Source organism: Agelaius phoeniceus, chromosome 6 (assembly GCF_051311805.1).
Source record: "Agelaius phoeniceus isolate bAgePho1 chromosome 6, bAgePho1.hap1, whole genome shotgun sequence".
Lineage (NCBI taxonomy): Eukaryota > Metazoa > Chordata > Aves > Passeriformes > Icteridae > Agelaius > Agelaius phoeniceus.
The window spans coordinates 38,689,014-38,715,734 of record NC_135270.1 but is presented as its reverse complement, the minus strand read 5'-3'; the positions used below and the strand labels follow the sequence as shown (position 1 = coordinate 38,715,734).

Here is a 26,721-nt window from a genome sequence, read left to right as displayed (position 1 = left end):
TTTTGTCTTTAACCCTTCAGAATGACAAAGTTGATGTTTAACCAGGGGTCTTTCATACTTTCTCCATACTTCATAAAATATTTTTATTTCTCTCAACCTCAGAAGTAAGGCAGTATTTTGGATGATGTTGCACCTCTGTATCAAGAAACAGGCTGCATACTTGAAAATTGTTTAAAGAACAGCTTTTAAAATTACTTACAAAATGCATACTCAAGTACATTTCTCCATACTAAGAACAATTTTCAGGAGACAATTTCTTTTTCTGCGTCCTAAAGCAGCCTTCTAAGCAGTGTGCAGTTCAGAAAGCATTATCTTCACTTATCTTGAGGCTATACAAGCATGGTTTCTCAAGGTGCAGTTTCCTGATGGGCTTAATTTCACCTAAATACATGGTGCTGCTGTGGCAAGCAGTGCTCCTGTCCCACTCGTGCTTGTAACTAACGATGGACTTGGCTAGGGAGCCAGCTAGGATGGAAACCACGAAATTGTTGCAGTCTTAATTTGCAGGTGGGCTGGTGCCCTCCTCTGTGTGAGTGCAGGCCCACGGGAGCGCTGATGTCCACACCGGCCCGCATCCCTCGGCAACACCGAGATGGAGCGTGCTGATTACAAAACCTCACCCTGGGGCCGCTTCTTGGCCGTTCTAGCTCTGATTCACACAAAAACGCAGCCTCAGGCATAGAGTCCCTCCACGCTTACATCCGCTTTACTGTGTGGATGCTGACCTTTTCCACTGTCATTAGACAAAGCAGGATTTAAAGGCTCCACTCCATGGTGTGAAACAGGCAGCTATCAATCTTAAATCACGTAACTGCCCAAAGATCAAAGCCATATTATAAGCCTCTTAATTTCTCGCGCAGTCATCGCACAGATTCACACCCAGGCTTGCACAAACGTGCGCAGCCCGTGTCACGTACGAATGCCGGGGAGCGGCGCAGGGCAGCGCGGAGGCCCCGGCCTGCGGCCGGAGCTGCGGGTTCGGCGCTGCGGGTTCGGCGCTGCCCGCACCTCCGGGGGCCGGCGCGCCTCTGCCGCCGCGCTCCAGCGGACAGAGCCGCTCCCCGCGCGGGGCAAGCCCAGTGCCCTCAGCAGCCGCGTCCCGGCACCCGCCAGCCCCAGCAGCGCACGGTAACACCGCGCGGCCGCCACACAAGCAACCACCGCCCTGGGTGCGGCTGGCCCCGCTCCCCTCCCTCGCCCGCAGCCGCCACCGAAGCGCCGCCCGGCGCCCTCCCTTCCCTTCTCTTCTCTTCCCTCCCTCCCCTCACGGCCGCTCCCTCGCGAGAGGCGCCGCTCGCCGCCGCTGTCCCGCCCCGCCACGCCCCGCACGCCGCAGCCCCGCCCGGCCGCGGCTCCGGCGGGCGCAGAGCGCCGCGAGCAGCCATGATGGTGGGTCCGGGGCGGCCGCGGAGCCGGGCCGGGGCGGGGCAGGGCGGGCGGCGCGGCCGGGCACTCGCTAACCTGTGCGCTTTGTCTCCCCTCACCCTCCCCGCCGCCGGCCGTGCCCCTCCGTGCCCCCTGCCTGCGCCGCCGCCTCGCCCCCAAGCAGGAAGGCTCGGACGACGGCCCAGATTTCCTCTCGGAGGAGGACCGAGGTGTAAGTGCCGCGGGGAGGCGTCGGGACCCGGCGCCTGGGGCTGGGCGTGGGGGAAACGGGGTCGGCCCCTCTTCGGGGGCCTCTGGGCGCTGCTGGCCTGAGCCCGCCGCGTGGGTGTCGGACGGAGGCGGGATGCTGGGCTGCGAGCGTCCGGGCTGTCTGTCTGTCCGTCCGTCCGCCCGCCCGCCGGGATCTGCTCCTGGCACAACCTCCCAGTGATACTGGCGTCTGTGTGCGTGTGCCCTTCATTGTTGTGTCACCCAAGTTTTGGAAGGACAGTTCTTTGATGCTGTCGTTGGAATGGCTGGGAGGGGGTTGTGGCCGGGGATGGATGCTCGCTCTCCGCTGCGGCCCCCGCTCTCCCGCTGCACACGCCCGGCGGGGCCGGTCCTGCCCAGGCTGAGCAGCCCTGGGGAGCGCCAGCTTCCATCGCCAGCCGCGATCCGGGGCCTGGGTGATGCAGTCCTGCCCTCCCTTCTCCCTTCAGGCCCAGGGGGCTCTCCCGTAAGATAACAATGGGACATTTACATTGCAGGCTCATGCTGCATAATAAACTCTTTATTGAAGAGAAGTTCTGTTGGTGGGACAGGATGCCACAATTGTGTTTCTTACTGAGAAAACCTTTTTCTCTGCCCTTCTGTTTCTGGCCTTCGTTTCTGTTCTGACTGCTGTGTCCATCTTTATTTAACTTGCCTGCCTCACTTAAGCAACAAATCAGCTAACCTAGTACAATATAGTCAGACTGATTATCCCTGTCACTTAGTATCTTGAGAAGGACCAACTGTGAGCAAGGTAGGAGAGCAGCTTCAGGGTCTCTTCGGTTCCCTTGGCTGTTGGTGATTATTGAAGTGACTGCATACAATATATTACTAAAAATACAAAAATCTGAGACACACTGTGTTGGTGTGATGTTTTATCATGCACACCATAGTCAGATGTTAAATTCAGTGCATTTTATGTTCCAGTTTATGGCCAGAAATTTAAAAAGGCATTCTAATATTGTATCAGGCCAATTCTGGCCACTGTAAAGCTGTTGCCTTTATGGGTACAGCTACTTTACTAAGAATATGAGATAAAAGAGAGAGGAGGTTGTCGTTGTTGTCCTTTGAATGTCTTCAGAGCAAGGATCGAAGAGCTTAATAACTGTGGAATTTTATTTATGTAGGTATTTTACATAGGTTCTCCCTGGTACTTAGGAACAGCCTTTGATGTGCACAGTTAAGTTGCCTTTATCTGAAGGTGCAGGTAGAACATAACAATGTGGATCTGACCTCCTGTGAAACTTGTTTGTTTGGCTGGTTATTAGTTTTCCCTCTAAAGCTACAGGTCATAAAGAGTTCACAAGGTAATTGAAAACCTTAAGAAATCTCTTAGCAGTCTTGTTTGTACTGTTTAAGACTTACCATCTCAATTGGCCAAATACAGTAATTTTTTTTTTTCTCTCCTGCATCTTCATCCAGTACTGAGGAATTAAACTAGAACAGTGGCCTTCTCATTTCCCTAGTTTTTTAAGGGTTTCTTATTTTCAGTCCCCAATCACTGTGAGGGTTTAATTTTTTCTCGTCTAAATGCCTGGAGTTAAAACACAGGTTGTTATCTGCATGATTTTGTTTGTGATACAGGAAGTTAATCAAAAGCAATATGGCAGTCTGTTCATGAATGGATTTGCTGTGCTTTAATCTTCAAAACTGTAATACTTTTTTCTAAGTAGAAGTAGTAAAAATAAGCATCTTTTCATATGAAAAGTCATTCCCTAGTTCTGATTTGTTGCCTTTCTCTGCAATTAAATAATGAGTAGGTCAAGTCTTTACTTGTAAGCATGGATGGTAACTTCTAGTCGGAGTAATTGAGCTTTTAGTTTTGAAAATCAATACTCTTGCCTCTGTTGAATTCAGATATTGCTGTGACAACTGTACTTCTACTGCTGCAGGAACGTTTGTTGGCTACAGTTGTGTTAAATTTAATCTTGGGGTGGTGGGATGAAAGAGGGCTGGAATTTATGCTGATGCCACACAGAAGAGTAATTCTCAGACAATGGTGTTACACCATATGGAGCCTTTTCTGGAGAACTGTAAAACAGAGCACTGAGAATCTTCTTTGAGGAAGTAGCAGTGGGTGGTCTGTAGAAGGAACTTATTATAAATGGTCTGCATAAAATGAACTTGTGGGAATTGCTTTTCTGAATTTCACTTAGGAAATAGGATAGGATTGAGTTTCCTTGGTGTAACTTGGGTCCTGTTGGGATTTTTGTGCTCTCTCTAACATAAACAATACATCTTTGTAAAGTGGTGTAGTATTGCTCCATTAGTACTGCCTAGTGTGTATTTTATATCTGTATAATCTTTAGGTAACACTCATTCAGTGGAAATGAGCTATCCTTTAGAACAGGTCTGCTGGAAGCTTAATGCTGTGAAAACACTTCAAAAGCTTTTATTGTAAAGGTATTCTTTGTCCCCTTGTTTTGTGTATTTGCCTGTAAAGAACCAGCTGAAGATAGGGTCCTTTTTACTCTTTAACATTTTTGAAAGAGCTTAGAGCAGGAAAGTTACTGTTAATGGATGACATTACCTAGGAATGTAACACTTGGTTGTTTCCCTTGTCTGTACCAGATTCCTTCCATTATCATTTGAAGTATAATTGATCCTTAAGCAAGAGCTTAGATGTAAATGCTCTGCTTGCATTGTGTTCTCAGTTAGCACTGTAACATCCCTTGGCCTGGGTTTTGGCTTCTGCTGTTTTCTAGACCCTTTGAACAGAACAGGGACTTTCTTGGTATAGCTTTGGTATAGCGTAGGAAACTGTAAAGTAATTAAATCAGGTTTTGTTTTGCAAGTTGTTCAGCATGGATGTAGATAACATATGTAAGCATAAAATTATTTTGCATTGTTGTATGTATTAGACTTGAAGGGGGCCAAGATTACCCTATCTCTATTTTTTCCTTACTCTAAGGTACTTTCATTTCAGTTTTCATCTGTATCAGACCTCTTTTATTTTTTCATTTTCTACTTCCTTTGTCACTAGAAAACCATCCATTGGTGGCAGTTTTATTTTGGAAGTAGTGCTGCAGAGTTTGTTTAAGTTTGTGGTGTGATGATGTTGTTTGTGAATTCAATTTCTAGTAATGCAATGTGATTCATTGTGTCACATGAATATATTTAAAGTCCTTCAACTTACTGATTGTCTTTGACACCTTTCATAAATGCTTCATTACCATTGCAGATGAAAACATTCCCTGTTGGCAGTCAGGCTACATGGCATAACTTAACATGTGATTAAACTCTTCAAAACTGTTACAAACTTAACTCAGTATAAAGCAAACAAATAGTCCTTTACAGCTGTATGTCATGGGTGAAGTTGTCATATTTAGTTCTTAATTTTCTCAGCACAGATAGGACTTTTGTATATGAAGTTGGGAATAGTGCATATGATCAGGCTGCACTGCACTGGATATGCTCTAATGGCAAACTTGATCAGCTGTTACACTGAATTCTAGAATTTTGTATTGTACCACTTTGAAAAAAAAAGGAGGTGCAAAAGTATTTTGGTAGAAATATTTGTGACCTGTGAAAGATTACAGAAATACCATTTAGATAATCCAGATTATTTGCTGAGAGTACTCAGTCTGTTAATGTATTCTGGGGGGACCAGAGAAAAACAAACAGTACCCCAGACAATGTAACCACAAAAACCTTTTTACATGCTGAAAAATGTGGTGTCATGACATAAGGGAGACATTGGTATGTCATTATATTTTTCTTTCCTAAATTAGATGGTAAGCACTGTGGAAGCTCAGTAGGAGCTAGGAGATTGTGCCTCTGAGAAGTGATCTGCAAGAAACCATTGCATGATAATATGCCTTTGTGTGAGGCAGTGACCCTCTAAACCTTGGGAAAACAAAACAAAAGGCAGTGCCTGAATCACGTGTGTGAATATGTTACTGTGCAGTCATTTTAATGATTTCCAACTTCACTGTAAGGAAAAGCTATGTGTCAGAGCTTTTGAACAGTTACATTTTGCTAGCCTTAGCAGAATATGGTGGACTGCACGATTCTGGTTTGCTTTAACACACTAATTCTGAGATCCATGTGTCTGGTTGCTGCTACATAGGCAAGAGTTGTCCTTGCATCGAGGTTAACAGCAACACTAGCCTGGGATCTGACCACTGTGATTTAATGTAAAGGTAACTTATGGAAAACAAGGTGTGGCAGTTGATGCTTCTGTCCTAGAGCTTTTCCAGTGCCTCACAGTGTTACCTTCAAAATCTGCTCATGTGTAACTTCCCTCCTGTGTGTTGAGAATGCTTAAAGCATTTTTGTACTTAAGTATTGACTTAAAAATGCAATCTTGAAAAAATTTATGGAGAAAAGTCCAAATCTGTATGGTAAAGCATTTTTATACCGTAGAGTGGGATATTTGTAGAAAAAATGCAGCAGAGAAAACACCATGTCTCAGTAAAAAAAGTATGCCTTGTGAGCATGATGTTGAAATATTTTTTGACAATGTGATTGGAAAAGATTTCAGGGTTAGTATTAGTGCTTGTAAAAACATTCCAAATGTATGTTGGCCATGATGATGAAATTGTCATGGGACAAATTCCTCTAGAGCAACAAGGGTGCAAGGGTGAGGGGACTTGAATTTCCAGTTGGGCTCTAGATGAGGTTACGCTAAGTACCGAAGCCTTTGGTCTGGTTTCTGCCAAATATTGTGGTGCTCAGATAACATTTCAGTTTTGCTATATTTTATCATTGTCTCTCTTTTTTTTTTCTCCAGTGTGACTGGAATTATTTTGTGAAAGAGTTCAGGTTTCATGTCTTGTAGAAAAAAACACATGTATTCCTTGCACTTTTGCCATTTCTCATGCTCATTTTGAAGACATCAAAGTCTTGGGTTTGAGTGTTTTGCTTTGGGGTTTTTCAGAAAAAACAATAGTTCCAAGAAGACTTATCTCTGTGAAGTTCAGGATATTCTTTTAAGCTTTTTCATTACATGATGAAATATGTTGAACAGAATAGTGTAATAAGACAGTGTGAGTAAATCAAGTCTGTAACTGCTCTTGCTTCTTTGAAATATAGAGCCACTTTTCTCCTTAAAAGTACCTTTCCAATTGTTAATATCTTTATAATTACCTTTACAAGTATATTTAGAGCAGCTTGTCAGTTCAGAGGAATGGGGACAATAAAGAGAAAAACCTACCAAACTTGTTGCTATCTGTAAATGTACTTTGTCTTGAGCATTTCAATTACTAGCAAGTTAACAATCTACAGAAATGAAAATAGTGCACTAACAAGGCATACTGTAAAGGTGATTATTATTTGTATGGTTGTTCATAACGAGTACTGCTGGAATTTCTTTTTCTGCTGGAAATAACCTTTTAATGTTGGGGGTTTTGTGATCTGTCTTCAGCATTACAGGATCAGGGTTCATTTCAAAGAAAGAATAATGGAAATATAGTTTACCTTTTTTTAAAAAAATTTTAAGCTAAATATATTTTCCTTCAGCTTAGAGCAATAAATGTAGATCTCCAGACTGATGCTGCTCTGCAAGTGGATATCTCAGATGCACTGAGTGAGAGGGATAAAGTGAAATTCACAGTCCATACAAAGGTAAAACTTGGGTTTGTACATGCAGCAATTCTTAATTATATACAAAAGAGAGTGTGCTTAAACTGTTTGTTGAAACAAAGTGTAACACAATCCAGAGGAAATGAGAAAGTAGAATTATCTCCTGTTTACAAGGCTATGTAGCTGCGGTGCATAAGAAAAAGATGACTAAGAGTTAAGAAACTGTTTAGAAGAAAGTTGTGTTCACTTTTTTTTGCATTGATGTGTTGTTATGCCATTCCCATGCCTATTAATTAGCCTGTTTGCAGGTAGAATCTTTAATATACATGAATATACTTCAGTATAGTTTTTTAATTTGATTAGATCTTACTATACTTTCAGATTCTAAAAGCATATTTTGTAATTGTATTACATTCAGGGATCATTTTTAATTACTGTTGTTTATGGCTTTTTTTAGATTTGAATGTTTATTGATTGCAGAGTGACAGAATAACTGAAGTTGAATAGAATATCTGGACATCATTAATCCTATCTCCTCCTTCACTCTCACCATTAATTTAGAGTGTGCAAGAGCACATTGCTCAGCATTTGTCCATTTGGGTTTCAATTACAGAATCATAGAATCACTTAGGTTGGAAAAGACCTCTAAGATTGACTCCAGCCGTTAATCCAGCACTGCTGAGTCCATCATTAAACCATGTAGGGACAAGTGCCACACCTACATGTTTTTTAAATACCTCCAGGGATGGTTGCTCCACCATTTCCCTGGGCAGCCCTTTCTAAAACTTGACGGCCCTTTTGGTGATGAAATTTTTTTAATATCCAATCTAAACCTCCCTTGGTGCAACTTGAGGCTGTTTCCTCTTGTCATCTCACCTATTACTTGAGAGACCAACCCCCACCTGGCTACGGCCTCATATCCCTGTTTTTCTTCAGCCAGAACACCTCCAGCTCCCTCAGCCACTCCTCATTAGGTTTGTGCCCCAGAGCTGCCACCAGCTCTGTTGCCCTTCTCTGGACACACTCCAGCCCCTCAGTGTCTGTCCTGTCAGGAGGGGCCCAGAACTGACCACAGCACTCGAGGTGTGGCCTCACCAGTGCCCAGTACAGAGGAATAGTCACTTTCTTGGTCCTGCTGGCCATGTTATTCCTGATACAAGTCAGGATGCCATTGGCCTTCTTGGCCACCTGGGCACACACTGGATCATGTCCAGCCACTGCTGACCAAGCTCTTTTCCACTGGGCAGCTTTCCAGCTGCTCTGTCCCCAGCCTGTAGCACTGTCTGGGGTTGTGACCCAAGTGCAGACCTGGCTCCTTACCTTGTTGAAGGCTCCTACAGTTGGCCTCAGCCCATAGATCCAGCTGGGCCAGATCCCTCTGCAGATCCTTCTTGCCGTCCGGCAGGTCAACACCTCCACCCAACTTGGTGTCATCTACAAACTGGCTAAGGGGCACTTGGTCCCCTCATCCAGATCATCAGTAAAGATACTAAATGGAGCTCCAGGATTAAGTTGATAAAGATACTAGATGTGTTGATGAGAGCAGGCACTCCACAACCTCTTATGGCAACCCATGCCAGTTGATTGCTGCATAATTAAGATGAGGGTAATTACTGTGGTATGAACTTTTGTTGTTCCCTCAAGGTTTTTTTCTCATGTAGTAATGAAAAACCTTGTTTTTTGTTGCGCATTTCTTCCTCCATATCTCCTTCCCCCCCATAATTCTACCTCCTTTTACCCTTCTAGAGTTCCTTACCAAATTTCAAACAAAACGAATTTTCTGTTGTCCGGCAACACGAAGAGTTTATTTGGCTTCATGACTCTTTTGTTGAGAATGAGGACTATGCTGGCTATATTGTAAGTACTGGTATTCTTTTGGTTTATGTGTGCCATTTTCTGTGGGCTGGATCAAAACTACTTGAGACTGCTTTTAAATGCAGTGGAAACAGCAGGTGTTCATTCCTTATAAAATCAGATAAGCTTCTTTAATACGTCATTTTATGCAATTACACAAAATTAATGGTTGAAGCGAGCTTGGAAGAAAGCTACAGTAGCTGTCATACTTTCTTGCCCTTTACTCCTAAGAAGTGAGTAGTTTAATTTGTCTCCAAGTATATTTTTATGCCACTGTGTTAAAAGTGTGGGAGAGGGTTGAACTGTGTAACTTGGTGGTATTGTTTCTGCAAGCTAATGTTTAACCGAGTTACACAGGGAACCTCAATATATAATAACTTACAGTTTGAAGTTAATTTCAGGCATTCCAGGAACAGAGGTCTCAAAACAGGCACCATATGATACGGCATATTAAAAATGGTGCTGCTTTTCATATGTTAATTGCAAATAGGAATATTTGTCTTCTTGGTATGAAGTTTGGTATTTGTTTTGTGTTTGGGGGGGTGTTTGCTGATTCAGAGGGTTACAGATATTTCTAATTGATTACTGGGTAAATTATAATGAGTATAATCTGTGATGGTCATACCATTCTTGAGCTAGTCTTTTCTTAGTCAGAAGAGCTATTTGAAATGATTAGACCTTCAGTGTGGTAATAACTAGTTTCAGGCAGTTGACTGTCTAGATGCTGGATTTTTCTTTTTTTTTTTTTTTTTGTAATATGGTAATGTAATGGGCCCATATCAGTAAATTAAAATTTAAACATATTTGGTTCTGTGTTCCTTTCCTGGCACCAATTCAGGTTTAGTTTGACTCTGATGTTTTCTCTTTCAGTGTTAATATACTGTATTACAAAAGTAACCTAGAGCCTTGTTGACTGGAGGCTTTGTTACTTCAACACATATGTCTTTCTTTAATGTCAGCAGTGCTGCAAGAAAGAGCTAGTGCCTGCAAACAATAGGGAATGGTTTTCCTGGTTTAAAGTTTTGGGAGTTAGAAATGGATGGTCTGAAAACAATTCTGGAATCCTTTCTTCTTCTTTCTTTAAATGAGAAATAATCCTTACCAAATAAGTTAAACCAAAACCAATTAAAAATATTTTTTTCAAGTTTTAAGTCATTGTCATGGGAAATGAAGTATTATTTGGCTTCTGTTGTAATTAAACTGAAGCCATTAGTTAATCCTTTAGTAATCTTCAAGGACACTTGACCGAAGTTGGTGTAGTAATGCAGCATGAATAACTCATGAATAAGAGACTTTATCCAGAAATGCTGTAATGAATGATGAAAGAGAGAAACATGTATTAAAAAGCTGCAGGCAGTCTACAGTTCCTGTACTGTGAATGGGTGTTGTTTCACTGAGAAAATGAGAACTTAAAAAAAATTGGATTAAATTCCAGATTCCACCAGCACCACCCAGGCCTGACTTCGATGCCTCTAGGGAGAAACTGCAGAAACTTGGAGAAGGGGAAGGATCAATGACTAAAGAAGAATTCACCAAGATGAAACAAGAACTGGAAGCGTATGTAGACTTGATTACTACTTTATTAATTTATTTATTTTCCAAAACTTTTAATGCTGTTTGCTGTCCCATGTTTCCAATCTCACTGTAAAGGTTCTCTGTGAAACACAGACTTGAGAATCCAGTTGTTATATAACCAAGGTTAATCTTAGTGATCATGATCAGTGCCATTAGGAAAATTGTAGAAATAATTTCATGGAAGATCTTCTGAAACAGGAAATAAATTAGCTTGTTCTTGAACATTCTTTCATAAGAAGGAAAGTACTTAGATCCTGTTCTTCACAGAACATCTGCAAAGGGAGGAAATAACCTCTATCTTTTTTAGTTCTGGTATTCCACATTTGATAAGTATAATTAGTCTTTAGGGTAATACACGCAGTGATTGGGAGTAGGGAGTTGTGCATGTGGTTGGTACTGTAAACATAGATGCCAACCTTCTGTTCCCCAAGAAATACAAAGATTACTAGAAAATTCCTTTTTGGACACTTTTTTTTTTAATTTTTGCACAAGGAGAATATACTTCCTGAAAAAACTATTTTCCCTTACTATGAATTTAATTTATATTGAAATAACTGCTCTGAAGCTTCTTGTTCCATATTGAGTTACACAGTGAAGTTTCTCCTTGCTTCGTCCATTTTCTTTATCATGCATTCACTTCTTTGATCTTTTTCCTGTCATTGGTTTCAGTTTTCAAGTGTATATTTACGCTGCTTCTAGACTGCTTCTATCAAGAGCTGTGAATTGGCAAGAAAAGTACATAGAACTCTTACAACTGCTGCTTTCTCTCCGAACTTCAGCTGCTGTGAGCAAATGTCTTAAAAGCTCTGTATTAGTGATATGTACAGCATAATTTATAGCAGAGTAGATATACACTTCATATGCAGAAAACTGGAAATTAGCAGAACACTCTAGATTTTAAAGAATCTGGTTTTCCAGCGGCCCTGATCATGATTCTCTTGTGGTCTGGTTAGGGGTTGGATAACACAGAAAACTTTGGGTTTCTTCTACTGCCACCTCCATCCTCTGCATCCTCCTTTTTTGTCTTCACTGAATGACTACTACTCTCACTGAGATCAAACATCTCCCAACACTGGCCCTGCTGGTTTGCTGGTATGTAAATCTTAACCTCCTTGCACATAGTGGAAGGAAAAGCACTGATTATAATTTCACTGTTTGACCTCAGAATGGGAAAAAGAACCCTTTCCTCATTTTTAGATGAGTTGCATCTTGCTCATTGAATTTGCAAAGCGCAATGAATTCTAGCAAACTTGTATTGGTAAGAGTGCCTTCCTCTTAATTAAATTGCAAGTGAGTGATTGCTTTGAAGTTGAGTTGGCTGAGCTGGGCAACTATGTGATTGTTATGGTTAAATGTGTTTTTTTGTTGTACCTACCAAATGCAGCTCTTAATTTCACTTTTAGAACCACTATGAAGTGAGACATCAATGTAAGCTTTGGCTCAAAAAGGCTAGGTGCTTTAACATGAAATAAAAGATTGTCTAAACAGCTAACAAAACTACATAAACATATAAATAAGTAAGGAGGGTGCAAATGGGCAAGGGGATGGAGATGGGGAGGAAGGAATTTGCACATCAGTACACAGTGCTGAGGGACTGTAGTCTGTACCTTAGTTTCTTGAATTTTGGGGTGCTGGGGAAAGGACAATGAAATGAGGTTACACTTTCAGCAAACCAGTATCTGTTAGCTAACCATAAAAATTAGAGTGTATTTGTTGACTCTTCATTAAAAGTCTCTCTGTAATGTGTTTGGGCTTCAAATTTCTCCCTAGTATTAACATTGCAGTATTTATTTATGTCTATATCAAACATTGGAGTGATAAGCTCCAATATATCGGCTTGTAATTTTGTACCCTTACTGAGGATCTCTTAAAGCTGCTCACTAGGTTTATTTCAAACTTAATTGCTTCATATGAAATTCTTATGTCTGTCTTGTTTCTTGTTTTTAGTGAATATTTGGCAATATTCAAGAAGACAGTTGCAATGCATGAAGTGTTTTTGTGTCGCGTGGCAGCACATCCTATTTTGAGAAAGGACTTAAATTTCCATGTATTCTTGGAATATAATCAGGATGTGAGTATTGAAAACTGAATCGCTGGCAAGAGAAATCAAGATGTGCTTTTATGGTGGGATGGAAAACTGATTAAGAGGGAATTACCTCCTGGAGCAAATTACATCAATTCCTTCATGCCAGACATACTTGTATCGTAAAAGTTAGAAATTCGTTTAGTCTGTAGGAGTTCATTTTCTGCCACCTGGGGAACCAAATGTACTCTATGCTTTAACCTCAGCATCAAAAAGATTACTGGAAATCCACTATATTTTGGATTAAAAAGGTGAGCTTTTGGTGGTGATTTTACTTGACAGTATACTTTTCCACTTTTTGAATTATTTTTATTTGCTGCGAGGAAGAATGATGGAACAAAATGGAACACTAATTTTTTAGGATTTGGAACTTTGGTGTAAATTCTGTTGCTAACAAAACTAGAGAGAATTTCTGATGAAATATTCTGATAATGTTAATGATGTGAGTGAAAACGTGGTTAATTTTTTTCTGAATATTGGACTAGTGTGGTTATCCACATGTAACATACTGAATTGAGATAATGGAGAGTATTTTTGGATTCATAACTCTTTGGTGTTGGAGACAGTGTTTGCTCCTATTCTGCAAAGAGTTTCAGTTACTTTTTAGAATTGCAGGAATAAACATTAAGTGGAAGAAATTATTACACAGACTGGCTCAACTGTGTACATACTTAATTGAAAATGTGTTACAGAGGTTCCTCTGTAAAAATGATGTAAAAATGCTTACAGGTTCAGGCACTCAGTTTACTTAAACTGGGAGTAGTTAGATGGACAAGGAGGAGTGTGAGGAGGCTTAAACTAGCATGATCCTCTGGAAGTCAAAGATCTGCCATTCACCAGAGAGTGAAACATGGTTGTATTAACTCAACTATTGTTACATCAACTCAGCTATACTGTGCATGATAAATACTGTGTTATTGGTAACTGAAATGTACACTCTGTACAACAGGTGCTAGAATGGTGCTGATCTCTTTTTTTTATCCTTTTTTTTCCCCTAGAATGGTATTTTAGGTGATAAACAATCTAGTAAATGAAGTTTTCTTCATTCTGTATGCAAGGTGCCCTGTCCCCATTAGTGCAGAGTATAAGAATAAACAGAGAACAGTAGAACTGTTTTAAGTATAGCTAGTAGGGGTATGTAGTTCTATTTAATTTTTTAAAGCTTGTATTGCCTCCAGAAAATGAATTAACATAAATTAATTTGTTTTTCAGTTGAGTGTTCGTGGGAAAAATAAGAAAGAGAAACTTGAAGACTTCTTCAAAAATATGGTTAAATCAGCAGATGGTGTCATTGTTTCAGGAGTAAAGGTGATTACTGCTTCACATAGCAAGATTTAAAATGCATTAACATTTGTCACCTTTTTTAATGAAGCAGAATTTACATAGGTACAAAAATAGATTTTTGTAGTGATATCTAACTTAAAAATTAGTGGCAGACCTTGGGTGAGAACTTGTGGCCTGGGTACAAATTAACTGAGAGTTTTCTTGACCTTTCAGTACTCTATGAAATTAAGCACCTTTTTTATACATAGACAACTGATAATCTTGTTGGGGTTCTTTTTTGTTCAGGCCTGCCATTTTATGTAATGGAAAGGAGAAGTAGGTCTGACAACTGCTTCTGTTCAGAAGTTACTAATGGAGTGAATTTTCCCCACTTCTTAGAATCTGTCTGCTGTTTCAAAGAGCAGCAGTAGGTTATATGATTTTTCCCATCTCCTAGATTAAAGAATGTAACTGAGGAAAAAAAAGTAATGAAAATTCAATTTAATTTATACTTTTCCAAAAGGTACAAGAGCACTTTTATAGCAAGCAGAAATTCTGCAGAGAATGATTTTTAATCTCTTTTCTTTCTAGTGGTGACCTTCCATTTGGTAGCAATTTTTACAAGAGTTAAGTGTCTAGGTTTAAAATATTTTTTTTTGAAACTGCTGGAAAGTGGATATGACCATGGATTAATTATGACTTGGAGAAAAATATGAAGTCCACATAACTTCCAGTTTCATAATATTGTTCAAAGCCCATGTTGTAGGCTATTCCATGGTATTGAGCATCTGTGTTATTTTAGAGGGTTTTTAAAAAAGTGTAAACCAGTTATCTCAAATTATAATACAGACAATATTAACATTTACCTTTGTTTACCAAATTGTAAGAAGTCTGTCATTAAGATCAGTGTTCTGAGCTAGGAGTTCAAATCATCTTGTCTGAGACCACAGCCTCTGTGCTGCTGGGTGACTTTCATTCCTTCTCTACATGTAAGTAGATTACATGTACTCTATTTGTCTGTCACCCTTGGTGATCCTTTGCTATTCCTTCATGTTTAGTTATATGGATCTTTAGGATACTTCTTACAAATTCTTAATTCTTACTAAATTCTTAATAAAACTTGAAGTCATGATATAAGAGTGGAGAAGAAATCGGTTCATATAAATCACCATTTATATTTTAGAGAATGAAAACCAGAGAATGAAAACCAGATGCATTTCCTGTCACAGTAGCAGTGAAATGTGCAACTTTACTCTGCAATTGCTCTGTGGAGAGTGGGTGAAATGCTGTTTTATTAATTGTTCCCTTTTTTTGTAGGACGTGGATGACTTCTTTGAACATGAGAGAACATTCCTTGTAGAATATCACAACCGAGTCAAAGATGCCTCTGCCAAATCTGATAAAATGACAAGATCACATAAAAGTGAGTTGTTTTTCAGGGTGAAAATAGTACTAGTTAAAATGTACAGAAGTTGTTAGTGAGGAGAAGTAATTTTTAGTTTACTTTTTGCACGTGAAAAGTGAATTCATTTCTCCAAGTGTAGCCTTCCCAGTCTAAAGAAGTTCAGTCTGAATTTCTAAGTTTAGGCTTTGCTGCAGTAGACTAGATGGAGTAAGAAGAGTCTGGTGCAACAATGAGGATATGTTTATTCTTCATGCTGTCTGCTTGAAAAGAATTACACTTTAAGTTTTAATATTTTTTTTGAAGTCTGACTTAGTCATTTAGGTGTAGAGGTGGGTAATATGGCAGTACAGGTGATTTTACTCCTAGTGCAGTTGTTCTGGATTGGATGTGGTTGATTCCATTGAGGGCAATCTCTTGGCAAACTGGGCATTGCATTACCTTGCTAACAAAGTTACCTTTTCTTGTAGCAAACTCCTGTTTGGCCCATTGGTTCTAGACTAGGTCTCCATTTTTTAGCCATTTAGAGTGGGGACAGCAATGTGTGCATTGAGTAGTCTGGTTTACAGGATCCCTTTTCTTACTGAGACAAGATTTACCACTTGCCTGTTGATTTGTCTTCGTGAGCTGAGTGCTAACCATTGTGATCTCTGAAAGCTCTAGATAGTCTTCTCAAGTGCAGCTCATTTATTTGAGAAAATGAAAAATCTTTGGCTTAGGACTATTGTGTTTGATTTAGGATTACTGTGCTTTGAGAAGCTCAGAAGAAATTGGCCTGTGTTGCCTTTGATTTTAAGTTTTTCTGCCTAGATAAATCAAAATTAATCTTCCAGATTCTGTCTATTCCTTGAAGTTTGGGTGTGATTTACAGATACTGTCTTTGCTGTCTACAGTAATATACATACAAAACCAGGTCACAAACCTTTCATGAATCTCCATTGATGAGATCTCTAAAATAGATATTGGATGAGATGTTAAACCAAGAATTTCCTGAGTTCTTCAGATGCTTCTCTTGCTGTTGCATGAACGTTGAGTCTTTTGTAGGTTTTAGTATCTGTGCTAGAAGTTGGAAAGAGTCAAATATGGCTCAATGAGCTAAAGGCCCTGTATCTGCATTCAGTTCTCACCTGAAGTGGGTTCTGGTCGTTTTGGTTGCTTTCTTAAAATGAGAACTGAACTTCATTCATGGTAATGAAGTGCCAAGATTTATTTACAGAGTGAGAAAGGCTTTAACATTGGCTGTAGAAGTGAGAAAATCCTTTGAAATTAGGTTGTAGAGGATCTGATGGAAAAGGATTGATCAAACTCACGACAAAGCTTCGTTGGTTTCCAGGCTCAAATCACATAAATGTTTACTGACAACTTCTGCCAAACTGTGAACTGGGACAAATGGCACCTTTTGAAGTTCTGGCTAGAGGAGTAGAGCAATGACCTGGGGAACCTGTTTTGGAAATGGACAATCTGTAGTTTATGGATAACATGATCAACAGAGAGCTGCAGGTCTTGCAAAGACACCAACTTGCTCTTTCCAGCAGAAAATCAATTTTTATGTTGAAATTGGAGGAATAGAAGGAGAGATTAATTGCTTCCTGATACCATTCTTCACTGTAACCAGCTGCATTGATAATGTATGGAGTAATGAATTAGGTGAAAGCTGACTCACTCAATCTGTTAAGGTTGTGTTATTAGGAAAAAATAATTCTGCTTAAAGGCATATAAACTTCAGAAATAACAAACAAACTTGTTCATTGCTGGGGACTGTTGGTTTTCATCATCAATTGAGTTAATGCTTAGAGCTTTTTTAAAAAAGCTCTGTGTGCAAAGATTTGTTTTTTATTTTTTTTATATTATACAGCAATACCTCACTAGTGAAATTACACAGCCTTCTTACAAATGTTGCTTCTAATTTATTGTTTAAAGTGATTTAACACTAATGCTACTTTAACCACTGACTGCTTGTTGAAGAGGTAAGGGTTTTCTAAAAACAGGGATGTGCTAGAAAATGTGTTGTGTATATAGTGCTGTATTTTTTGTAGTTTGGGTTTTGTAGTCAATTAAGTGCTCTCAAGCACACAGGCTTTGTAACTGTTAAACTGTGATTTTGTTTTTCCAAATAGTTTTAAAATAAAATTTAAATTCAGACTTTAACCATTAAGTTTGTGCATCTTCCACTAAAATAAAACCTAAAAAAATTGCACGATTAATTCACCTAGCAGGTTTTAATTGCATAAAATACTCCTAGATACATTACAGATTGCACAATTTGGTGAAACCGCTGTTTTATTGTGTGAAGTTATCCTTCCTATTAAGTGATAAGATTGCAATTTTATTTCTACTTCTGTGTTAAAGCATGTCCTTTTAGAAAAATACCTATTTTTGAAGAAAGGAATTTCAAAATTTTCAGAAAGAAGAGGAATGAGGTAGTAAAACAAGTGCTTGTTTGTTTTTCTAGATGTGGCGGATGACTATAATAGAATTGGTTCTTCATTATATGCATTAGGAACGCAGGATTCCACAGATATATGCAAGTAAGATATTGTTAATAACCTATGGGGCAATTTGCTGTGTAGCAGTCTTAATGGTGGCCTGTGAGATTGGTAGCTCTTGTTAGGAGAAAACCAGAAGTTATTACAGCTGTATGACATTAAATCATTTTCTCCTCTAGTATTTCATTGATTTAGCAGGTTGCATTTAACAGTTTTGTTTTAATATTCGTCTGTTAAAAAAAGCCAATTTCTAAAATCTGTAGAAAATTGGAACAGTTGAGATGGAAAAGTCCTCATCAAATAAGGAAAAAAACCCACAATTTTTTCACCATTTAAAAAAAATGTTTCAAATTCTATGATATATGCAGATCAAGCACAGATCTCAGTATATCAATTTTTTTTGAGTATATCAACATCCTGACCAATAGTTCTGCTGTTCTGGCAAGTTTGCTGCCCTTAGGAAAATAAAAGAATCTTCAGGGGTCCCCAGAACTTTAGAAGGGTGTCTCCATGTACAGATGTTTGTTCTTTAATCTTTCAGTGATTTGCCTGAAGTCTGGTGTATCTGACAATAAAACTTAGTTACTAGCTTAAAGATGTCAGTGCTTGTCAACATACACACAGTTAGTGTGATGTTGGTGTCAGTGTGACAACAGGTAGGACATGAAAGTTAACTTTCTAATATACCTGAATTACAGTGATACACTTCCAGGTGTGGTGATAGCTTATATACCAGATACTTTGATGATAGTATTGATATTTGTTGTAGTCCATTAGGGTGTGTCAGAAATCACATCTGTCCTCTGTCAAAATATCATTTGACTGTAATTCAGTCTGCGCTAGGACTGAAGCCCTGTATTGTCTCCTGCAGTGGAGATATTGCCATGCTGTTGCTCAGCATCCCTGAATTCCAAGTAGGACATATGTCGTGTTTACTGAGTGAAGAAAAGTACATTCAAATTTGTGTAAAGGACACTTGATAATAGTGTAAGACCATTGACCATCGTGCTGGTGTTAGGGGTTTAATTCACAGAAGCATAAAGAATCCTTGAGGAGCTGAGCAATTATTCTTTACTTAAAAATATCCATTTGTTATGCTTTGTTTTCCCTTGCCTTTCTTACATTGCCCAGTTCCCACACATTTGAAGTTTGAAACTAGTATGTTCTCTGAGTTCTGTGAATTATAACTGTAAACAATGCCTTTGCAATCTTTATTGCCAGACACTGACTATAGTGTGAGTTCTAGAAATTAGACTGTTCAAAACAATGTTGTAATATGAGCTGTTTCCTTTGCACAGGTTTTTTCTGAAGGTGTCAGAGTTATTTGACAAAACAAGGGTATGTACTATGAAACAGACATCATGTGTCAACAAGGAATTAATATGTGAATTAATATGGGTGCTTCTAGATGGAGCATTTAAGCAAAGTGTGGTATGGAATGAGAAAGTGTAAGATTTCAGTTGTGTTTTGTAAAATGAACCTTTGGACTCTCCGGTCTACTAAACATTTCTAGCCAGTCTGCTGTAATACCCTTCTGTTCCTCTAAAATGCATTGAGGTCTTCCATACTTGTTACTGGGAATCACAGAACTTGTTATGGATAAAAGAAATGAAGAAATTGAATCCTTAATCAAAAAAAAAATGGTGGTCATGTTGCTTTTTTTCTGGAGCCAAGATCTGTTTCTGCAATTATTTGACTCAAAAGTAATATTGCTTATGCTTGTAACCAGTTTTTCATGTATCTTCTCTTGTGCCTTACTTATTTGGCTTGGTAGAGAGAATATGTATGCCATGTACCAGGAAGACTTCTAAATGAAAAATGTGTGCATTTCTTAAACTGACAATTGTATCTGTATAAACACATACTTTAAAGAAAATTGACAGAATTACTTGCTTTGACTCAAAATGTTGCGTTTCAGAAATTATCTTTTTTAAATTAGGGTTTAAAAATGCCCTTGCAGACTCTATTTCTAATCTGTTTCAAATGCAAGCAAATTAGTTTATTGGTTTTTAGACCATTTAGCGCATGCAGTTACACAATTAGTCTGCAAAGGTGCCTTAAAAATTTCTTTTCCTTTAATTTCAACAACATAAAACTGCTTGTGCAACTCTTAATATAAGTTTGTTTCTCTACATTTTTTCTAGCATATGGTAAATATAATTGCTGTTGGGAAAAAAACCCAGTTTTTAATATAAAAAGCCAGTTGTCAATTACTTCTTGTAGAGTAGCTTATTCCTTACATTTTAATACAAAATCCTAATACTGCTTCTCATTTTGCATCTTTAAGTATCCTGTCATTAAAACCTGATCTTAGTTTTTGAAAAAGACCATCTGTTGTGTACTGCATATTGTACATATAATTTGTATCATACAAATGAATACACCCAAAGTCTACTTGTTTTTAAGCTGATCCTTTTTTTACTGTTTTTTTTTTTTTTTGTTTTATGGTGGTGTTTTGTTTTGTTTTTCCAGAAAATAGAGGCTCGAGTATCTGCTGATGAAGATCTTAAGCTTTCTGATCTTCTGAAATATTACCTTAGGGAATCTCAAGCTGCTAAGGTGAATCCATGGGTTTTTGTTCAGTGAAATTGTGGGTTTTTAGCAAAAAAAAAAAAAATTAGAGAAAGTGATATGGGCTTATCAACTCAGAATATTGATAGATTAAAATGCTGCCTCCTGGAGCCTGCAGTTTTTCCCTTAGCTTTAAAACCTGTTTCTGTTGGATATAAGGAGTAACAAAGTAGTTGCTGATGTGGGACTGGCTGTGTGGAGCTGAGTAAGCCACTTGTCAAGGCCAAATCAGGCAGTAACAAGAAACACTGAAAGGGCTGTTCTCGTGTTTGCAGTGTGTTTGGTGTTTGTAATTGCAAGCAATTCTGCTTTTTTTTAAATATTAAAATTGGATATTCCATATAATCTGCTAGTGCTGATACAAAAACACATGGGCTGAATTTGATATTCTGTGCTTACAGAAAATTTCATTCTTACTATTGTTTGATGTGAGATGATTAAATAATATCACAGAATGAGCAAGCATTTGACAGTAAACAAACGTCTGTAGTTACAAGATCACAAACTGTTGCGCAAAAAATATTACTACTGCTTCTTGGGCTCTGTGTGTATTTGAGATACATAATCTAAATGTAGTTTGTTTCTAATCTAAGAAGCTGTGAAACTTCCCATGGTTTGCCTTCTTTGGCTTTTTGGAGTTTGATCTATGCCATGTGTTGCTAGCCTCTGTCAGACAAGAGGAGACCAAACAGTATTATGTTGTGGATCTGATCTAGTATGGACATTCCTGTGACTTGGAGGATGAAGTAAAGTGAATGCAAATAATTTACTAAGACCTGAAATACAGCAACAAGGACTAAAATTAATTTGGTTTTTTAAATTACTTGGAATATAATAAAATCCTTGGGTAGAGTCTTATAAACTCCATACAACCTTTGTTTTTTTAACAGGATCTCCTATATAGAAGATCTAGGTCACTAGTGGATTATGAAAATGCTAATAAGGCATTGGATAAAGCAAGAGCAAAAAATAAAGATGTGCTGCAAGCTGAAACTACTCAGCAAATATGCTGTCAGAAATTTGAGAAAATTTCTGAATCAGCAAAACAAGGTATTTGGGTGGTCCTTGATCCTATGTTATTACTTGAAAATTAACATTTTAGTATGTTATTAGAGAGAACTAATGCAATTAATAAGAATAGATTTTTGTACTGTTTCCTAAGCAGGGATATTATCTTTTAATTATTATTTATTTATTTTAGAAAGTTCAAATTATATTTTTCTTTGGCTTCTTACAGCTCTGATAGGTAGAGCAGTCTAGGTGCAAATTACTTGTTAAGCTGTTTTCCCACATACATAAGCTAGGATACAAAATGATAACTGTTAGCAGTAATAGCAAACAAATGTTTTAGTGTTGTTAAAATTCCCCTTTTGGGGGGAATTATGCTTTCTTCTGTGAAGGCACCAGTCTGTCACAGATACGATGCTACATTAGAGAAGGGAGAAATAATGAAATGAGATTTCACTGAATTACAGAGTTGATAGAGAAAAAGAACCTTATTTACATGCTACTTTTCTTCTGGAAACTTACTGTCTTTTTTAGGTTAAACTTCAGTGAGTTAGTAGGTATCTGAGTCATCATTTGTGGCAGATCTGTTCAAGGTTTAAACACCATGCTCTCCTCTTTTTATGATTGAAGAGTTGTTTGAGCCTGTAAATCTGGTTAATGATTCCTGTAAATGAGACAGTGGAGAATGAGTGATCCTGTTAGCCACAATGGTATATGCAGAAGTTTTAGCTTAGTATATTCCCTGAAGACTTTCAAGTATCAGTGTTGAAAGAACAGTGCAATGGAATAAGAGAAATAAGTGTTAAAAGCATCCACTTGGCAATCTTTTTTCCAAAGAGCTTAGTGTCCATAAAAGTTTACCTAGAGGTGAGGAGCTGCAGTGATGGTTTGCTTTCTTCCAACTCAGTGGCAGCATTTTTGAGCCCAGAATGTGCTGAGATTAAACGTGAGGTTTTTCTTTTTCCCTCCTCTCCCCCTTTACCTCTTCCATCCTGAAGGAATGTCTGTTAATAGCTGAGGTCACTAGCAGGGATACTGTTAATGAGTCCATTTTTATTTTCTATAGAACTGATAGACTTTAAGACAAGAAGAGTTGCAGCGTTCAGAAAAAATCTGGTGGAACTAGCAGAACTGGAATTAAAGCATGCTAAGGTAACTGTGATCCTTTTTGGCCTATATTTCAAGTGATTTTGAATATTATATGCTTGATTAACCAAAATGGCTTCAGTTGTTGTATGATACACATTTCACATTCAAGAAGGAGAATTTTAAGTTTTGTCCAGAAAGATTAAATTTCTTTAATAAAGAGAAAATTAAGTCTAGGTGAAGTGTCTCTGAGAGATTGGTATGCTTGAGGTGCCTTCAGAGAAAACTCATATCCTGGAAGAGAATTTTGCCTTCAGTTTTGTGTTTATTTGACTGTTTGATATTTACATCTGCAGAATTTGAAACCTTACCTATTTTTAAAACTTAATCTCTCCATTTCACTATGAGAAAGGAAGTGGTTTCTCCTGTTAGCCAGATTTTGGGACTTGATGTATAGGATATTAAGCATGAGATCACACTGACCTGTCTGGTATGATGAAGTATGGGTTTTGAACCTTTTTGCCTTTAAACTCTAAACCATTAACAAAAGAGGCATGTTGCAGATAGCCCTTTCAGGAACATAAATTTTTGTGGGAAAAGAACTTTAGGAGGCCTGTACTGTCCTTAAATTTCACAATGTATTTGGTTTCATGGATGACTACAACAGTCTCTTACTTGAACAGTCTTAAAGCTGGAGGCAGCTTTCTTTTAAAAATCAGTTCTTTATCATTTCTCTTCAAATCTGAAACTGCATTGGTTAGGAAGCTGTGAATTAACTCAGAATATATCTGTTGAAAGGACTTGTTAAGAGGTGTATTGCTGCTTTGCTTTCTTTTCAGTAGTGTTGATGTTGTCATTCTTCCTTCTGCTAAACCCATTGCTTGTATAACCCATGTGCAGTAATAAGGGTTGTTTGGGAAACTTTTTTTTTACAGATCTTTGTAGGTGTAAGTTCAGCTTAATGAGATATTTATGTATTGCTGGTAAAGCAATCAGTAATGTATGGAACACATGACTCTTTTTTTCAGATGAACAGTCCTTACTTTAAATAGTCCTAGCAATCTTACTTGAACAATTTTTATTGATTTGCCATATTGTGCTTTAGTAAGGGAATGCTTCTGTCCTGCTTCAGTCATTGACTCTTCATCATCTCTTGTAACTGACTCTTGCTGAAGTCTCCACATGCCTTGAAGGGGAATGCTTGGACGATGTCTCTGTCTTCTATTAAAGAATCACTTCTTTTAACTATGTTGGAATAATATTCTCTTTAATTTTGACAGCTAATAACTGTGGAATACAGGGGGAAGATGCTTAAATTGTGTAGCTTTCAACTTGATACATGTTTCCTGTGTCCTCAGTACCTGGAAGTTCTTGAAGATTTTTAGCTTTAGTTTGTTGCCACAGCTTGTGTTTAACACTAATTTCTTTGAATAGTCTCTCTGTGACTTACCTTGTCTTAGTAAATTTAATAACAAGGAGTCCATGAAGCTGGATATAGAACCTCTGAATTGTAGTTCTACTTTTAAAGATGAATTTTTTTTGCTGACCCTTTTCACCTACTTCGTCACAGAGCACACCATTCACCAGACAGTTTTTAATCTTTAAAGTTTTACAATAATAAAAGGTCATTTTGACTAAGAATGATAAGTCTTGAAACATTAACAAATACTGTAACTTGTTGAATGAAAGAGATTTCATTTCTCACTAGGTTTGAAAAATCTCTTTTTCAACGCCACTGTTTCATATTTAAAAACGAGCTAAGTTACAGATGGATCAGTTTGGTTGCAGTGTTTTTCTTTCTATGAATTCTGGGTTTGATTATTACAAAATTTACAAGTTCAGTGGGTTGTATTTTTCAACATTATATAATGGGGAATCTTCTTATTAATGCAGTAACCAAGGTAATTGAAGAGAGCCTTATGGATAGATTTTTATTAGTCTATACAGAGTATTGAAGGATGAAATGGTTTGATGCACACTTTCTAGGTTAGTTCCCTAAAAGAAGAAAATAAGATATTAAAAGACTTGTTTGTTGAGTTGTGGGTTTTTTGTTTTTGGGGTTTTTTTTGATGTAGTATTGTGCCCTGATGTGGGAAGAGCAGTGCTAGAAGAATATGACTGAAATGCAAATCATGAGCAATACTTCCATTTCAAGGACTAGGTAGCCCTGGTTTTGACTGGGCTAAGCTGGGCTGTTTCTAGACACCTAATTCCTCTTGGACACTAGTGGAAGCATAAAAGAAAGCCGTGTTTTTCATGTAGGCAGTCAATTAATTACGTCAGATCAAAAGCCCCCTGCTTCTAGGTTTTTGGCAAAATACTTTGCCTGATGCTGGCAGTCTGTCTCTGTGCTTTTGCACTTCCTGGAGGCAGACATGTGAAGTTTTAGTAGCAACAAAATGGCAATTGCTTGGTCAGTCGAGTGTGGAGCACAGTGCTGACAAACTTTGCAACATGAACTATTACCCAAGTGTACGTACGTGCTTGCTTCCAGCAAAAATGCTAAGTAGGGAAGAGGTCTGGGGACAATGGATATACTGCTGCAGCCTTTTGCTAGAAGTCTTCTATTATGGGTTGTCTTTTTCAGTAGTGAGTGTCTCCAGATTAGATGCCATGCAGATGCATCTGTTTCTGAATCAGTCTAGCTGTGTATCTTCTGGACTTGGAGCTGCCTCACACAAAAAACATAGAGCTGAAATATGATGTAGCAGTTGTGTGTTGAACTCACCTGAGAGGCTCTTTTGGAGGAGTTTGGACACAATGAAGGCTGCTGCTTGACTTGCCATTTAAAGTTACTTGCTCTGTGTGGAAAGAAAAACACAAATCCTAAAATACAGAGGTTGCTGCACAGAAGAAGTCAAGAGTGACCAAAGAATTGAGAGAAGGTTCTGAGGCACAGCTTGCATTTTGTGAGCTATACCTGCCTGTAGCTCTAGAAGACTTGAGGGCCATAGGGAAATAAACTCAGTAAATCAGGAACACTGTACATACAAATTCTAAGTAAACCCTATCTGCCCAGTTATGTTCATACTACTTCCCTCTAACATACTTCTTGGAAGTATTGTTAATATCCTCTTCTCCTTTTGAATTACAACTCAAGACTTTTGAAAAAGCTAAAAATCTGTGGGTTGGGTTTGCTTTAAGATGATGAAAGGGCAGACTGCTGCCAGGAAGGATGATGATGCATGATTCTTCCTTTCCCTTATGTTGGCACAGTTATTTGTGCAGCTGCATAGTAAGAAGGCACTGAAGGTTGCTCTGGGTTTTCCTAAGCTTTACTTTGTCTTGTTTCACAACATCCCTTGTAACAAAACACACAGTTTTTTCTGGGAGGGTCTGGTAATAAAAGAGAGCTGCTTTCTTAGCAGCAGCATGTACCCTAGATCTATTTAGAATAGCTGCCAAACTGAAGCTTTAGATTATCATTGGTCAGTGACCTACTCTAAACATACTGATATTTCTTTTTCTGTGTCCATTCTGGCTGATTACCCCCCCCTAGGTAGTGCTTAGCTTCTGTTTTGCTAGTTCTGTGTTTCTTCCTGACTTAATGCAGCTGTAGCTAATGTAAGACCTGAGTCAGTGTTTGGCCATTTTGGTGCAAAAGCTGCATTTGGTGTACTGTTCAGCATTTTAAATGGTTGGATTTTGAGGTATTCCTGTGCTGGACTTTGTGTTCAGGAAGGGAGGTTTGATAGCTGGCGAAACTGCTACAGTTACAATCATATAGCATTCATAGCCTTGGCTGTACATTTGGAGTCTTTCTACATTGAATTGTAACTGAGTAAGACAGCCACTTCCTTCATGTAAATAAACTGAAACATTTATTTTCCACAAATACTTACATATACACTCTTGCCTCTCTGTGTTTTTTGGAAAAAGAATTTCTTGTGTACTAGCAACAGATGTCTGTTTGGAACCGATAGAAGAAGGAAGTAAGCAAAATGCAGTGCTAAGGGATTTGCTGAAATGTTTTGTCAGTAATTCTTTCTTTCCTGAAAAGGATGTTTGTGTCACTGTGGTTCTGCCAATAATTTTAATATCTACAGCTTAGGAGTGTGAGCTGGCAAGAAACACTTTTCTGAATCTGAATGTATTGGACTTTCTCAAGCTGTGGTGATGTAAGTCAAGTATGTCATATACTGCAGCCACAAGGAGTAATGGTTCACAGTTTCTATTGTCCTTGATTTATTATAATTTAAATAAGGTGTTCTTGTGAACTTTGTAAATTTGATCTA

General features: G+C 38.4%; 1 protein-coding gene across 2 annotated transcripts in view; it reads left to right on the top strand.

Annotated features, from left to right (window-relative positions):
- Positions 1-1,283: 1,283 nt before the first annotated feature.
- Positions 1,284-26,721, top strand: part of SNX6 (sorting nexin 6) — a 29,625-nt gene continuing 4,187 nt past the window's right edge. Inside the window, exons 1-13 of one of the 2 annotated variants that reach the window (XM_054634554.2) lie at positions 1,284-1,389; positions 1,550-1,597; positions 7,096-7,200; positions 8,905-9,015; positions 10,448-10,569; positions 12,535-12,658; positions 13,883-13,978; positions 15,251-15,356; positions 17,788-17,863; positions 19,120-19,159; positions 20,294-20,380; positions 21,283-21,442; positions 22,467-22,552. In XM_054634554.2, coding sequence (XP_054490529.1) covers positions 1,384-1,389; positions 1,550-1,597; positions 7,096-7,200; positions 8,905-9,015; positions 10,448-10,569; positions 12,535-12,658; positions 13,883-13,978; positions 15,251-15,356; positions 17,788-17,863; positions 19,120-19,159; positions 20,294-20,380; positions 21,283-21,442; positions 22,467-22,552 — 1,167 coding nt within the window. In that variant the 5' untranslated portion in view covers positions 1,284-1,383. Of the gene's footprint in view, positions 1,390-1,546; positions 1,598-7,095; positions 7,201-8,904; positions 9,016-10,447; positions 10,570-12,534; positions 12,659-13,882; positions 13,979-15,250; positions 15,357-17,787; positions 17,864-19,119; positions 19,160-20,293; positions 20,381-21,282; positions 21,443-22,466; positions 22,553-26,721 lie in introns of both variants that reach the window. The other variant, XM_077180441.1, reaches the window with a different exon arrangement.